General features: G+C 39.9%; 1 protein-coding gene across 5 annotated transcripts in view; it reads left to right on the forward strand.

The window, feature by feature from the left end:
• LOC115942733 (uncharacterized) overlaps positions 1 to 14,596 on the forward strand; it is a 224,643-nt gene that overhangs the window by 125,700 nt on the left and 84,347 nt on the right. For all 5 annotated transcript variants that reach the window (XR_014138882.1, XR_014138883.1, XR_014138880.1 and 2 more), the window contains one exon: positions 14,034 to 14,092. Coding sequence is in view for 2 of the 5 variants with exons in the window: in XM_081799263.1 (XP_081655389.1) it covers positions 14,034 to 14,092 (59 nt within the window). In the remaining 3 variants the exon portion in view is untranslated. The remainder of the gene's footprint in view (positions 1 to 14,033; positions 14,093 to 14,596) is intronic.

Raw genomic sequence — 14,596 nt, forward strand, 5'->3', positions numbered from 1 at the left:
ATTTAAATGCAGCTATGAAATTATGAGGTGACATTTTTGTTTGGCTCATAACTGGTTCAAAAGGACTTAGCAATTGCAAAAGTCATAAGCATATAATCTCGCAGATGGCTAACTTGAGGGCACATGAGATCTGGTAAGCCGGACTGTTTCTCACTCTCCTTGGTGAGCTACTTGAGGTCGAGCAGCATGCCTTGTTTGTTTCAAAATACCAACGTATCACGGAGGCAGGTGCATGTCAGGGGCAATTTGTTGAATGAATTAAAAAACAATAATGTCATCACCTCATATTCATATCATGAATTCTTTGTCCATTTTTATGTATTCATTTATTTATTTTTACCACAGATGAATCCCAAGATTACCTCTTAACCTTAAGGCTAATTAGCCAGCAAATGGCAAGGAAGTAGTCTGTGGTAAACAAAACACTGTTCTGGGAGGAGAGTTCAGGTTCTAGTGTAGACTCTGTTTTGAGTGTTTGGGGGGTGGCTTTGGAAAGGTGCCTAAGCCTGTGTCTCCAACTTAATAGAGGGATGGAACTAGATGATGGAAAGGGTCCATCTGAGGAATAAAATGTAGAGGAGCTACTCTGTGCCTATCTCTGCGCTTGTTGTGGGGGAAGTTTTTAAGGTCTTGGTGTTGATCAGGATTCTGTGTTTGCAAGTGACAGAAACCCATCTTGATTTAGTTGAGATACAAAACCACATTCTGAAAGGGCAGGGGTACACCAGACTCCAGAAATTACCAGAATCAGGGACTCAGGTGCTGCCATGACACACTTCCTCCAACTTTGTCTTCAGCTTCTCTCTTTGGGTCAGTCTTATTCTCTCCCATCTGCTTCCTCTGTGAGGCTGGAGAAATTTGTAAGACCTCTGGTAAGTTCCCTGTGCAAAGGAAAACAAGATTCCATGACTGGTGGCTCCTCTTAGCACTAGGAGGTTGGCTGGAGAGAGGGGCAGCTCATCCAGAGAAGGGGTTCCTGTATAGCCAACAAAACAGAGCTCCACTAAAGCCTGCCGTCCCCATTCGCTACCCACTCCCACCCTCCTCCTCTCATTCCATACACATCGGTTGGTGACCTTCCACTCTTCTTGAAGGCCCTGCTCAACTTCACTGTCTCTGAGGGCTGGCTGCTTGGGCAGCACAATTCCTTCCTGTCTGTGCTCCCAGAGCACCTGGAACCCATCTGTACCAGGAAATATAGCTCCTCATGATGCTCACCATGGTCTATTTACAGGCTTTTCTCCCCCGGGAGATTGGAAGCTCTTCAAAGACCCTAACTGCCGTAATTGGTTTTGTGTTACCTTATCTATTTATTAGATTATTTATTTATTAATTATCAACAGCCTACTGTGTACTAGGTTCAGAAGATCCCTATTCTCAAGATGACCAAGGTCAAATGGGAAACATGATAAATATGATGAATTGTCACTTGCAGTGCAATGCGTGGGATGAATCCACCACAGGCATCCATGCTGGTGCTACAGGGGCCCATAGCACACAGGGTAGTCTCCTCGCTAAACAAGGACAGGGGTGGAGAAGGCCAGAGAAAGTTTCCTAGAGGTAGAAAGGGGCCGCCCCTGGCCTGTACTGGGTCCTGTGGAATAGGAAGATTGAGCCTGCCTGTGTAGGGTCTGGGGGTAGGGGAGTGTTCTTGCAGTAGGAACAGCCTATGCAAAGCTCAGGGATGCCTGAAAGTAGAATGTAATCAAAGGCTTGTGTTTGAATGGCATAGATAAGACAGGGATACGTGAAATAATTGGAAAATAACTTTCCAATGAAGTCCTAATTTTATAATACAGTACACAAGGAGTATGGAAAGACTGAGATCACCATGAACTTACAAAGGAAATCCTTCAAAAAATGTGGGTATTGATTCACTTCATGGGGAGTTAGTACTAAATCTGAAATCAGAGGGGCGCCTGGGTGGCTCAGATGGTTAAGCGTCTGCCTTCGGCTCAGGTCATGATCCCAGGGTCCTGGGATCGAGTCCCACATCGGGCTCCTGGCTTGGCGGGGAGCCTGCTTCTCCCTCTGACCCTCTCCCCTCTCATGCTGTTTCTCTCTCGCTCGCTCTCTAAAAAATAAATAAAATCTTTTTTAAAAAAAAAATGTGAAATCAGAGAGTCTGAGTTTCAGTCTCACTCTGCCAGGTATTAGCCTAGTGATAATTTCTCAATCTCTAGTTTACCATAAAATGAAGACTTTCAGAATTGTACTGAGGATAAAATAAGACACCTAAGTGAAAGTACTTAGTAAACTGTAAGGCCCTTTATAAACTTGTTATTCTTTAAATCTGATTATCTTTAAAACAGAGAACTCTTAATTGACAAGAGTATTTGGAAGATATGAAAAGATGTATAAATATAGTTTCATGGAAAGATACAATATTCATGTTAAGTGTTGTGCTAATTTTACTTACTGGCTCAAAATTTTGGTTAATGCTCTTGGAAAATGCATGTTAATGAGTTGATGTTGGCTTCTTATACGTTGCTGATTCTGAGGATCGGGCAGAGAAACACTGCTTCAGGGTATGTGGTTGGACTCAGCTGGACATGTGATGTGTTAGGAATTAAGTCATTTGGATGTTGTGACTATCAGGTGTTCTCTCTACTAAGTGAACTGCATTTTTGTAGGCAGGTTTGCCTAAGGATTTCCTTTTAGCTATAGAACCTTATGAGGTAAAACTTCCCCTTCGGTACCATGATTTCCTCCTCTTAAATAGTCATAAATAATGATGGCATTTTAAAGAGTTGTGCTCATACAAAGGACCTGAAGAAGTATAATCCCATTATATCCTGTGTGAGCCCTTCTTACCTCTGGTCAGGTGTGGAAGAAGACCAGTCAGTACACCCAACAGATACAGAATGACCCACCAAAGGAATCTGAACTCTTTGGGTGTATCTCAAAAATTATAGATGAAACACTAAAATTTAGTTGACTCCATACATTCAGGCAAATAGGTAAATAATCTTTACTCCATGTGCTCCTTCAGTTCTCCAGAGCTCTTGCCTGTTGTGTGGAAAGAGACCCCTGCCCTTGTTGCCCACGTCTACCACCAGGGCTAACTCTGAGCTGATCCTTACAGGAGAGGATGACTCTAATGCTTTACTATGTTTCCGTGAGGGTGGCCCTGAGAAGCATGGGATAAGGCATTAGAGATTTATCACTCATTCTCATTCAGTGATAAGCACACAGAACCTGAAGTGGAGGCTCATTACTCCTAGGTATGGGGTCAAAGACATGGCCAGTTGGTAGTCCTCTCTCTCCACCCATGGTTTGATCTACCTGGACCCAACTCTTGTGATGGCTGCCTTCCTAAAACTTACTTAAGGAAGGAGAACCTTGCTCCTTCCTTGGAACACTAGGTCTATGAGATGTTAACACATGTTCCATCAAATAACAAGGTAGTCTTAGGTCAAACGAGTTAAAGAATTCTGACTACATCCCCACTGGAGGTACAAAATGCACATTAACACACAGAAGGCTGCAAAAACAATTGAACTCCGCTTTCCCAGAGTTACTTGGCTATAAGATTGTTTTACTTAGTAATACTCATTAGCATCTTGAATACCTCTTGTTCCTCCACAGTACAGTTTGGAAAATGCTGTTCTTAGAGAAGTTTCAATCCCAACGGTTCTCTTAAATATCCTATTCTTCATTAAATTAGAAGTTTCCAGGAAGGGGGGCTAAAATAAGCAATCAGTCTTCTGGTCCATTCATCCAGTAAATCTCCATTTCCAAGATTAATTCAGAAAAAAAAAAAAAAGTTTTTCTTCTTTTCCATTAGACTGGATAGATCTCATGGAAAATCCCTTGAAAATGTTGAGATTGATGCTTCTTCTCCCTCCCTCCCCTCTGCCCTTTTTCTTTTCTTTGTAAAGAATGAGTCTGGGTGTGATTTTATAACTATTATAGTTTGTATTTGATGGGACCCGATGGAAACCTACGTGCCAAGAGACAGAGTAATAGCCAGTAGTTTTAGCCAGTAGTTTTAGCCGTAATCACAGAAAAATCCTTTCCTCTTCTTCAGTCTTTCCATTGCTCTGTGATTGTGAGCCATATCTTTAAAAGACTGTTTTTAAAAAGTGCTAAGATTGTGTTTTCTGTCCATAAGCTCTACAAAGCATCCTTTTTTTCCTACCCACAAAATAGTCAGGAAGATACTAGACAATGGGACCAACTCCACTCAATGTATGTTTTATTTTATTCCTCTTCTCAGAAGCTTTTTAATGTCAACTTTCTTCTCCTCTTATCACTGATTTCCCTGGCATCTCTTTGGATTTATTCAATTCATAGGATGTGATTTTACCTATGATGACACAGTGCTTTGCAGCTGACCCATCATTCCATTCATCTGTGTATTTTTCTGCCAACTAGAATTTAAAGTTTATCGGAGGTAGGGACAATATATTTAAATCTTTCATATTGTCTTCAAAATCTCACATGCAGTGTTCTGTACAGAGTTGACACTTATGTATTTGAATGGATTTAAGAATACTTTACATGGATTGAATGTGGGTTTAATGTCAATATGTCTAGAACATGAAGGCTGGAGTCCAACTGACCCGAGTCAAATCTCAGGCCAAAGAAACATGAATAATCTGTGTGTTCTTGATCAAGTTACTTATCTTCTCTGAGATCCATTTTCTTTCTTTTGTTTTTTTCTTAAAGATTTTATTTATTTATTTGAGAGAGAGAGAGAGAGCGAGCATGTAAACAGGGGTAGGAGTGGAGGGGGAGGGGAGGGGGCGGAAATAATCTCAAGCATACTCTGCACTGAGAGTGGAGACTGACGCAGGGCTCAATCTCACAACTCTGAGATCATGACCTGAGCTGAAACCAAGAGTTGGACGCTTAATTGACTGAGCTACCCAGGTACCCCTGAGATTCCATTTCCTTCTATATAATGAAGATATTATATTTTTTTTTAAGGACTACATGAGGAGAGTAGTCAACAGCTTATGTTCTGGTGTCCTACAGCTCTGGGTTTGAATCTCATCTCTGTATTGCTGCATCATCTTGAGCAAGTTAGTTAACCTCTTTAAGGCTCATTTCCCTCATCTGTGAATTGGGATCTATCACAGTATTTATCTCATGGAGTAGTCTGAATTAAATGGATTCAGTGAAATAATGCATGAACTTAGAATGGGACTTCATACCTAGTAAGAATTCAATTAATGCCGACTATTACCTTAGAAACGTGCCTAGTGTACTCAACACCAGTGGGCTGCCATTGGTAGACACTCTCTAGACCTATTACAGGATAAAGGAAATTATTGCGTAACTTTCTCATATGATGACATTCTGACTCTTTCAGCTATCTGAAATGGCACCAAATTCCTCTGAAGAAAAGGCTTTCTTGGAAGGATCATGAACATCTGGATTAAAAAGAGCTTATATTCTCAAAGTGTAGTGGGTTGGAGATATTTTTTATTGAACGTAGCCATCTTGTGATTTGATTTCCTCAGGATATGAATCAGAGAGAAAAAACTGAATTTTTGTCCCAGAAAAAAAGGGGAGGACAGGCGGAGGATTTTTCACTGGTAAGGCAATTTACACACTTGTCCTTTTCATAGTGAGTCATGGTCTATGATACATTTCATAGCAATGTCTATGAGTTTCCAAATCTGGAACAAGACATATCAGCCAAATAAGGGATAAAGAAGAAAACAGACTTTTAATCCACCTAGTTACCATTCACAGAATTCTAGAAGTGGAACTTCAAAAAAATGACTGTGTTAGCACACCACGTGTATTTGTATCTTTAAACCCATTGAGAGAGAATTAGCTAATCACTTTCCAAATGCCTTTAGCAAAACAGCAGAAGAATTCCATCACCTTCCCTAATGTTTTATAAAAAGTTCTTTCTTCCTAATCTTTTCCCCAAACCATGTTTCTTTCCTGCTAACTCTTCTTTTCTTGCTTTCATATTGGCTGACCTAAGTTCATCTTAAAATGACATTGTAAACTTTTTAAAAATTATTAAAGCTTATCCCTTAGTCTTTTTATTTTTCTAATCAAGCAAATTCATTTAAAAACCTCCCTTAAGTCCAATTTTTCCATACATCAGGTCATTTGAGGTTACTATTCTGAGGGTGTTCCCCAGATATTCTAATAATAGAATAAAAAACACCAACACTTTTTTTTTTTTAATTTTATTTATTCATTTGAGAGAGAGCACGAGAGGGGGGAGGGTCAGAGGGAGAAGCAGACTCCCTGCTGAGCAGGGAGCCCGATGCGGGACTCGATCCCGGAACTCCAGGATCACGACCTGAGCTGAAGGCAGTCGCTTAACCAACTGAGCCACCCAGGCGCCCACACCAACACTTTTTTATATTCACTTGGGTATCCCCAGGACCTACTGCCACTCAGAATTCATTATAGATGCTTACATAAAATGTCAACTGAATAGATAAATATGGCCTCATGTTTATAAACTTCTTATACTTTATGAAAACTTTAACTTTCTCAAAAAATCCTGTCTAAGGTTCTCTTATTTCCTCTGCCCCCCCCCATTCCCAAATCTTCTTTTTCCCTCCATCCCCAAATTTTACCTTTAGTTGTAAACATAGCAAGTAGCAAAATGGAGGTCTGAGCTTCGGTCTCCAAATCATGTGAGTTTATCGACTTCATCTGAACATTTATTTATCAAAGCAGAGGCACTAGGGTTTTGAAAAATATAGACCCTCAAACTTAACCTCATACTCAGAAAATGAAGAGAATAATGGAAAGAGTGCATATCCATTCTAACATGTCTTTGTCTGGAACATCTGAACATCGTGGTATTTTTTAACTGCAGAATGTGATTTGTTCGTAGATAGCTTTTAGTCTTCTCTGACCATGAGCTCCAGTTTTCACTTCCTTTCTGCAGGCTTATCATTTTTTTCATGTGGCATCTCTGCATTTTGTTCTGGGTATGAAGTATTAACAAGACATGACAGGGCACTTTTAAGCTCTTCATCACCAAGATGTCTCATGGCGCCTCAACTGAGTGTTGCGTGATCAGTGTGAGGACCTTGGGATGCCTCGTGATGAAAAACTTGCTTCTACAGATTTTATGTGTGTGTGTGTGTGTGTGCGCTGAAATCAACCATCTTTACCATGTATTTCATTGACTTTTCTAGAACTTACAGAGGTGGGTATTATATGATCAGAGAGACAGGGTCTTTCGTATTGAGCTCTTCAGAGGCAGGGTCTGTGTCAGAAAATGTTATATCCCCATCTCCTAATCCATGTCCTGGCACAGAACAGGTCCTTCATACATAGTTTTTAACCTGAACTGACAGTTATAAGAAAATCCAAGAAATATGAAACTCAGTCTAGACTTTGTCCATAACAGTGTGTCCTCTGAAAGGTCACCGAGCTTGTTACATCCTCTGTAAAATGGGATTTCTGTCTACTTTTGAAAGACCAAGGAATGTGAGAGTTCCAGGAAATTGGGCCTTACACAATATTTGTGTTAAACTTCACAGACCAGGTGGAGTTTAATACTTAAGTAAATAACTTACAAACTGATGGCCCTTGTGTGAATAATCAAAGCAAAGGGACTCTTGGTGACCTACTTGGGGATCAGTATTTTTAATGAGTATGTCATTTTTGGATAAATTCCAACGACCCTCAGTATCTGTTTTTTTCCCTTAATTCACCTTCCATTTGGATCCTTTTTATTGTTGGAATGGAATTGTCAACTTGAAGATATGCTAAGAAGTGGTTTGATACAATTTGGGTTCATAAATCTTAACAGGAAGAGCCAGGAATCCAGTGGCTCAGAGCATTGTGAAATCATTAAATCAGGTTTCTGGAATATGTGAGCAGCCTACTACTTTCTCATTAATCTGAGGCAGAATGCCCAGAAAGAGTATTTCATAAAGGTTAGTGCAAGAAAAAAGTCCACTGACTCATTGTTGGGTGCTGGATGACCTAGGAATTTATTGCATTTATCAATGAAGGAGATCTATATTCTAATCTTCTCTTACTAGGAATGTCATTGTAAACTTGTAAAGGAATAATTCTGATGATTTCTCTCACTTTGTTTTCTCAGTGGTTCTCAAACTTTAGGAGGCATTATCATCACTTGGAGGACTTATTTTTTCTTTTTTAAAGATTTTATTTATTTGAGAGAGAGAGAGCATGTGAGCAGGGGGTGGCACAGAGGGTGAGGGAGAGGGAGGGGGAAAGAATCTCAAGCAGACTCCTCGCTGAGTGTGGAGCCCGACCCAGGGCTCCATCTCACAACCCTGAGATCACGACCTGAGCCAAAACCAAGAGTTGGACGCTTAGCCAACTGAGCCACCCAGGTACCCCCAACCTCCTGGAGGACTTATTAAATCACAGATAGCTGGATACTCCCCTCAACGTTTCTGATTAAGTAGAGCTGGGGTGGGGTGGGTTTCCACAATTTGCAATTCTAACAAGTTCCCAGGTGGTGCTGATGCTGAAGGTCCAGGGACCACATGCTGAGAACACTGTGCTACCTGAAGATTGCCAAGACTGGTAAAAATAAATATTCCACAGACCGCTGCTCTTTTCTGAGACTACTTTCATAAAATGGGACTTAGATAACCATCAGTGGCACAAACCACAGGCAGACAGCGATAGGTCAGAGTGTCTGTATAGAACTGTGATAAATACTGGAGAAAGAAACCCAGAATTGTGTTGTTGTTGTTGTTTCAAGTTGAACTTTCAGCTCCTTCATGACTTTGTAGAACACATTATTGTGGTCTTTTCAAACTTCTTCTTGAGTCATCTGAAAATATATTGCCTGAATCTTTAAAAGCAAGAGGGACAATATGTCTGCATTTTTACCCATATCGTCATTTTTGGTTCCATACTCTCTTTCTCAACAAATGGACCATGTATCCCAGTGTCCTCTCTTGTTGCTTTATGATCTAATTAGATACTAGACAATAATCCTCTATCAAGTTACTTTAAGTTGCATACTTATTTCAGATAGGCACAATGTCATCAATTTAGGTTATTTTCCTGGAGCCTATTGCATTCAATTCAGTTCAGTGCAATTTAACACCCGTTGACTGACTACATGCCAAGCACTATTCTGGATGCCTAGGAACAGGCATGATCAAGACCACCACAAATTCCTCCCCTTGCAGAGAGAGACAGATAGTAAACATAATACATAATACATAAATCAATATGCTATATTACTGGTAGGGGACCCTATGGAAAAGAGGAAATGAAAGCAGGGTAACGAGGTGTAGGACTTTGGGGGTATAAGGAAGAGGCTGTGTGTACACAGATCCCCCAGGTAACACTACAAGCATGTATATATCTGGGGAAGAGTATCACAGACAAAGAGAACCGCCGATGCAAAGGCCAAAAGGCAGGAGCTTGCCTGACATACATACAGAATAGCAAAGAGGCCTGTGGGCAAAATGTGTGAAGGGAAAGTAGTAGTAGATCTGAGAGGTAAGAGAAGCAAAGTCAAGACCATATAAGCAAGGCTTTTGTAGGTCACTGGAAAAGATGTTGGCTTTCATCTGAGTGAAATGGGAATCACTGCAAGGTATTGACTTTCAAAGAAGGATCTGTCTGAATGTTGTATTAGAATAGACTGAGCAAGGCAAGGATAGACGCTAAGAGAATGAGAAATGCCAGTAACCCCAGCAGAGATGATGTGACTTGGTCCATGGATTGGTCAGTAGGGGTGATGCGTAGTTCAATTCTGCATATATTTTTGAAAGTAGAGTTCAACAGGATTTCATGACAGATTGGATGTGGAATGTTAGAGAAAAAGGAATCAAGGTTTTGGCCTGAGGGACTAGAAAAATGAAATTGCTATCAATTGAGATGTAAAAGGCTGCAAGAAGAACAGGCCTATGGGGCATACTGGGATTTGGGTTTTGGACATAGTGAGTTTGCCATGACTATTAGACACCTGATTGGAGGTGTCAAAATGGTTGTTGATCATGTGCATGTGGGGCTTATGAGAATATATTGAGTACATCTGGGCTACAGATGGAGTTGTCAGCATGTTGGTATTAAAAGCTGTGAGGCTCAACGAGATTATTAGTGAATGGGTATGGATAAAGTAGTGAAGGCCAGGACTAAAGCCTGGGCATCTCCAGCATTAAAGGATCAACAAGGAAAAAAAAGGAATCACAAGGCAAGATGGAGACAGAGTGGCCATCAAAGTAGGAGGAAAAGTAGGGGGTATAATGTCCTAAAAACCAGGAGAATGAAGTGTATCAAGTAGAGGAGAGTGAAAAATAGTGCCAGATGCTGATGATCCATCAAGTAAGATGAAGACTGACAATCTACCATTGAATTTCACAACTAGAGATCATCAGTGACCTTAATGAGAATGTATCTGTGCGGTGGTAATGGTTAAAGCCTGGTTTAGGTAGCTTAAGACAGAATGCTAGAAGAAGAATTGGAAATAGTGAGGAGAGTTAGCTCTTGAAGTTCCTGCCAAGGGAAGCAGAGAAATGGAATAGAAACAGGTGGAGAAAGTGAGGTCAAGCTGAGGGTTTGATAGTGGTGGTGGTGTTTGTGTTGGTTGGGAGTTGGGAGAAATAACAATATGGTTGTGCACTGATGGAAATGATCCAGTAGACAGGGACAATTAATGTTTCGGGAAAGATAGGAAGAATTCCTTGAGCAATTTTGTTGGGCTGGCAAATGGCCATAACATCTAGTATCCAAGTGAAAGACTTGGCTTTAGAGAAATCAGATACTTTCATCCACGGAAACAGGCCTGTTGAGGAGTACTAATGCTGGTGGGAGAGGGAGATAGAGTGTTGTGACCCTGTGCAAAATCCTTTTTGAATGCCTCAGTTTTCTCCAAGAAGTAAGAAGCAACATTATCTCATAAAATGTCAAAAATCATTCAAAAGAAAATAAAGCCCAAATATATGCCTCTACAAATATTTATTCAAAAAATAAAACAAAGCCAAACACAATATAAAAAGTATGCAATAAATGTTTCATTTTAGGAGTTTTCCTAAATGAACTGATTCGACTGAGGTTTGAAAATAGAGATGTAATGGCTGTTCAACTAGGGAACCCTTCTTTTCCTGGTAAATGTCTCAGGATCAAGCAGGCATTCTTCATTGCTCTACTTAACCTTCAAAATTGTTCAAAATTAGGGGTGTTTGTATACAACATTTTTATTTGCCAGTTTAGTGTGCATGAATGTCTATAGTATCTTGTAGATGGTGAATGTGGGTGGAATAATTTCCGTAGGAATTCTTCTACAGTGATCTCTTGCTCTTCATTTCAACAAGATGGCTGACCTCTACCATCTTGTCAGTGTTGTCATTTGACACTTCGAAGATATTGGCGCAGTTCTTAAACAGATATTAATAGGAGTTTTGGCCATTCTTGTTTAAGATAAGCTCCGAAACTTAATCAGAGATAGGAAGCACACATATGATTAAAAAAAGGGAGAGATAGTAGGCCCTTTAATCTAAATTATGTTTCCCCTCTGGGGTAAAAAAAAAATATATATATATATATATATCACTTTCTGGAGGATTGAAATTATAAATTATATCTTAGTGCTTTACTTGAACAAAATTTACAAAACTCAATTCAGAAGGCATCGCATAAATGTTCTGCAATGATAATAAAATAGTTTAAAAAATACTTAGTGGGGGTTCTTCATATTGGTGAACCAAGTATGTTTGAAGCAAAACAAGAATAACCATAGCATTGAACTCAGAGGATTGTAGGGGAAATGAAATGAGATTGCCCATATAAAGTGCTTCTTATAGCACATTGTTCATGGTAAATGTCTAATAAATTATGTGGTAGGTATAAGGTGATGTGGTTCCTTAAGAAAGGTACAGTAAAATTGTCAAAATTAAGGGAATATTCCTAGTTAGCTGTGTATTTTTTGGCAGGGGGAGGGGGTGGCAGAAGATTACTGTAGTCCCACATTACTTTATTGAGGACCGGTGTTTAGCAGTGGAACCATTTAAGGACCGAATCATAAGAAACAGTCACTCAGCATTATGTCCAAGGCACTGGAGTAAGCAACTGAAATATACATTTTATTTGGTCCTTATGATAGACCTGCACAGTAAGTTGTGTTAATTGTGTAGATGAGGAAATTGAACTGGGGAGACATGAAGTGCTACAATGGGCAAGCTCTGCAAATTGCTAAGTAAATTAAAATACCGAGCTGCCTGTGAGAGAGCAAAATCCTCACCAAGATCACGATGTGATTTGACTCCTAAGTCCACAGTCTTCTTTCTACTACTATTCTACCATTGAATTGCTCATCTAAATCCAACTCAAATTCAAGTGCATGTTGCTGGCTTGGTCAGAATCAAGGAGTCTGTGTACTTTGCTATCCATCATGGAATTCAGTTTACGACTCTGAACATGTATGTAGAAAGGGCTTACGCTTTGGTATTCACAGAGATTGAAGACAACAGGAAAACCTCACCTTCTGTCCCATGAGAGAAAAAGCTCTTCCCATTCCTGAAAGCTATAATATAGTTTCTTTAGAAGCTGGCTGTGTTTCAAACTAGTGTTGTTCTGGTTGATGAAAAAAAGAACGTTCCCTCTCTCTTCCTACAGGAATGCCAAAATGAAAAAACAAAAAAGCAACGACAAAAAAGAAAACCCAACTGAATTTTTAAGATTTTCTATTCAGAACAAAAGAAGATCAAGAACAATAACTTTCTTTTTTTAAGAGGAAAACCAAATGGTAGTAGGTTGGTTTTAACAGCTTTGGGAGAATATTCTAAAGATGTAACACTTCCTTCATTCATGGTAATCAGTTGTTTAACACTGAGACGCTCCATTTATGAATGAAGGGGAACAGTTTGGCTGGCAGAACAACTTACAAATATAATATTTTGTTCATGAATATTATGTAAATATAATAAATTCATTAAATAATGAATACATACAACGTAACATTTTACACCTGAGTTTATTCCAGAACAAAAAAGAAATCAATACAAACATTTTGAAAAAAAGTTAATGTAGAAATATCAGCTCTCCAGTTCTCAACCCTTTAAATATTTTTTCTTAAGATGTGAAAATGTAAACTCCCCACTCCATCTATAAGTGGCCACCTAAAATAGGAAAAATGATGCCAGAGCATCAAAATTGTTTTTTTTTTTTTCTTTCTATAACCTAGGTGGGAGATGGGAAGTTCTCATTTGGGAAGGGGCGGGAGAACTGCCTGGGTTTCCATCATGAGTTTAATATGAGAGTAACTATGTACAACCATATGACGGATTTAGACTTTCAATAGGGAAAAAAAAAGTTCATTCATGTCTACAAGGACTGGTTGAGAACAGGAGAAGCTGCTATTAATTGAAGCACAGAGCTTAATGGTAAAAGGGTTGATAAAGATAGAAATTACTTAGTAAGAGGAACTGTGACTTTCTTTTCTCCAAAGAATTTAAAAAATCTGCTTAGCCTGCTTCTCTGATAACCTAGGGGCTCTTCCCCCGGGGAGACAGGCGTCTGCACCGATGATTCTCTTGAACTCACCAGGGTCCCACAAAAGACTTCCCTCCTCCCCATCCCCATTCCTATCTCAGGACTTGCTTAAACGGCATATACCTTTTATACATGATGCTACACGTGAAGCTTGCTTGGCCAATTCTCATGCCCACGGGCCAGCTCCCTTGCCCCTTTTGGCTGATTGCAGACAGCCTGTAATCCCTCGAGAGAGAGGAAGAGAAAGAGGAAGAGGGCAGAGACAAAACCCGGCTTCCTCCAGCTTTCATCCACTTCATCGGAGGACTCTGTGACTCATCCCTGAGTTCTCCACCCCCAAGCAACTTCCACCAAATCCCAGCCCCCCAGATTCTTGTTGAACATTTTCTTTAGCGGTGTAATCTTATTCTGACACAACAGCGAATGCTGATTTTATTCGAGTTCTTTCAACAAACTCATTGAATTGTTGTTGTCCCTTGACAAGTGCCCTGTCACACTCTATGCTCGGTGGCATCCCGCAAACACCTCATCCCCCGTTACTTTCCTTGTTTCTTTTTTTGTAAGTCCTCCTTTTGTTTAGTTTAGAACAAGTCCTTTTTTTTTTCCCCCAACAGACTTGTCTTGGAAAAGATGGAGAAGAGCCAGTAAACTTGGCTTCCTCGATTCTGCTCATGTGAGTATCATTTATATTTCTAACTATTATGCAACTGTCATTAAAGCCCTGCATTTCCCCAGGTTTCTGTGCAGGAACTGCCTTGTTTGATCTTTGCGATGCTGGCACTCTTTTAGAATTAACCATGGAAAAACTTGATGACACTTCCGTGGTTCTTGTAAAATTCATCTTTGGGGTAATTTTACGGTGTGTGTTTTCCCCCCTGAATGTTTAAGAGAGCTGGATTTCTGTCTCTTTGTGGACTGTTCAAGCAGCTGTGTCTCATTTGCTTTGCAAGGGCATTGGAAGAAATTGCTATTTTGGAAGCTTCTCAACATGGGATAATTGTATAAAGCACTTTACAGTTTGCATAGTGCATTCCCTTTATTTTACCCAGTTCATTTCTCAAAGAAGCCCAGGGCATGTTGTTTACATTTTTCAGAGAGAGAAATAGAGGTATAGAAGAAGTAACGGAAGCTTGGCAGGGCAATTTCTCTCACTCTGGAATTAACCAACAGATTAAAA

The sequence above is a fragment of the Leptonychotes weddellii genome, chromosome 11, assembly GCF_054177405.1.
Source record: "Leptonychotes weddellii isolate Sample4059 chromosome 11, ASM5417740v2, whole genome shotgun sequence".
Lineage (NCBI taxonomy): Eukaryota > Metazoa > Chordata > Mammalia > Carnivora > Phocidae > Leptonychotes > Leptonychotes weddellii.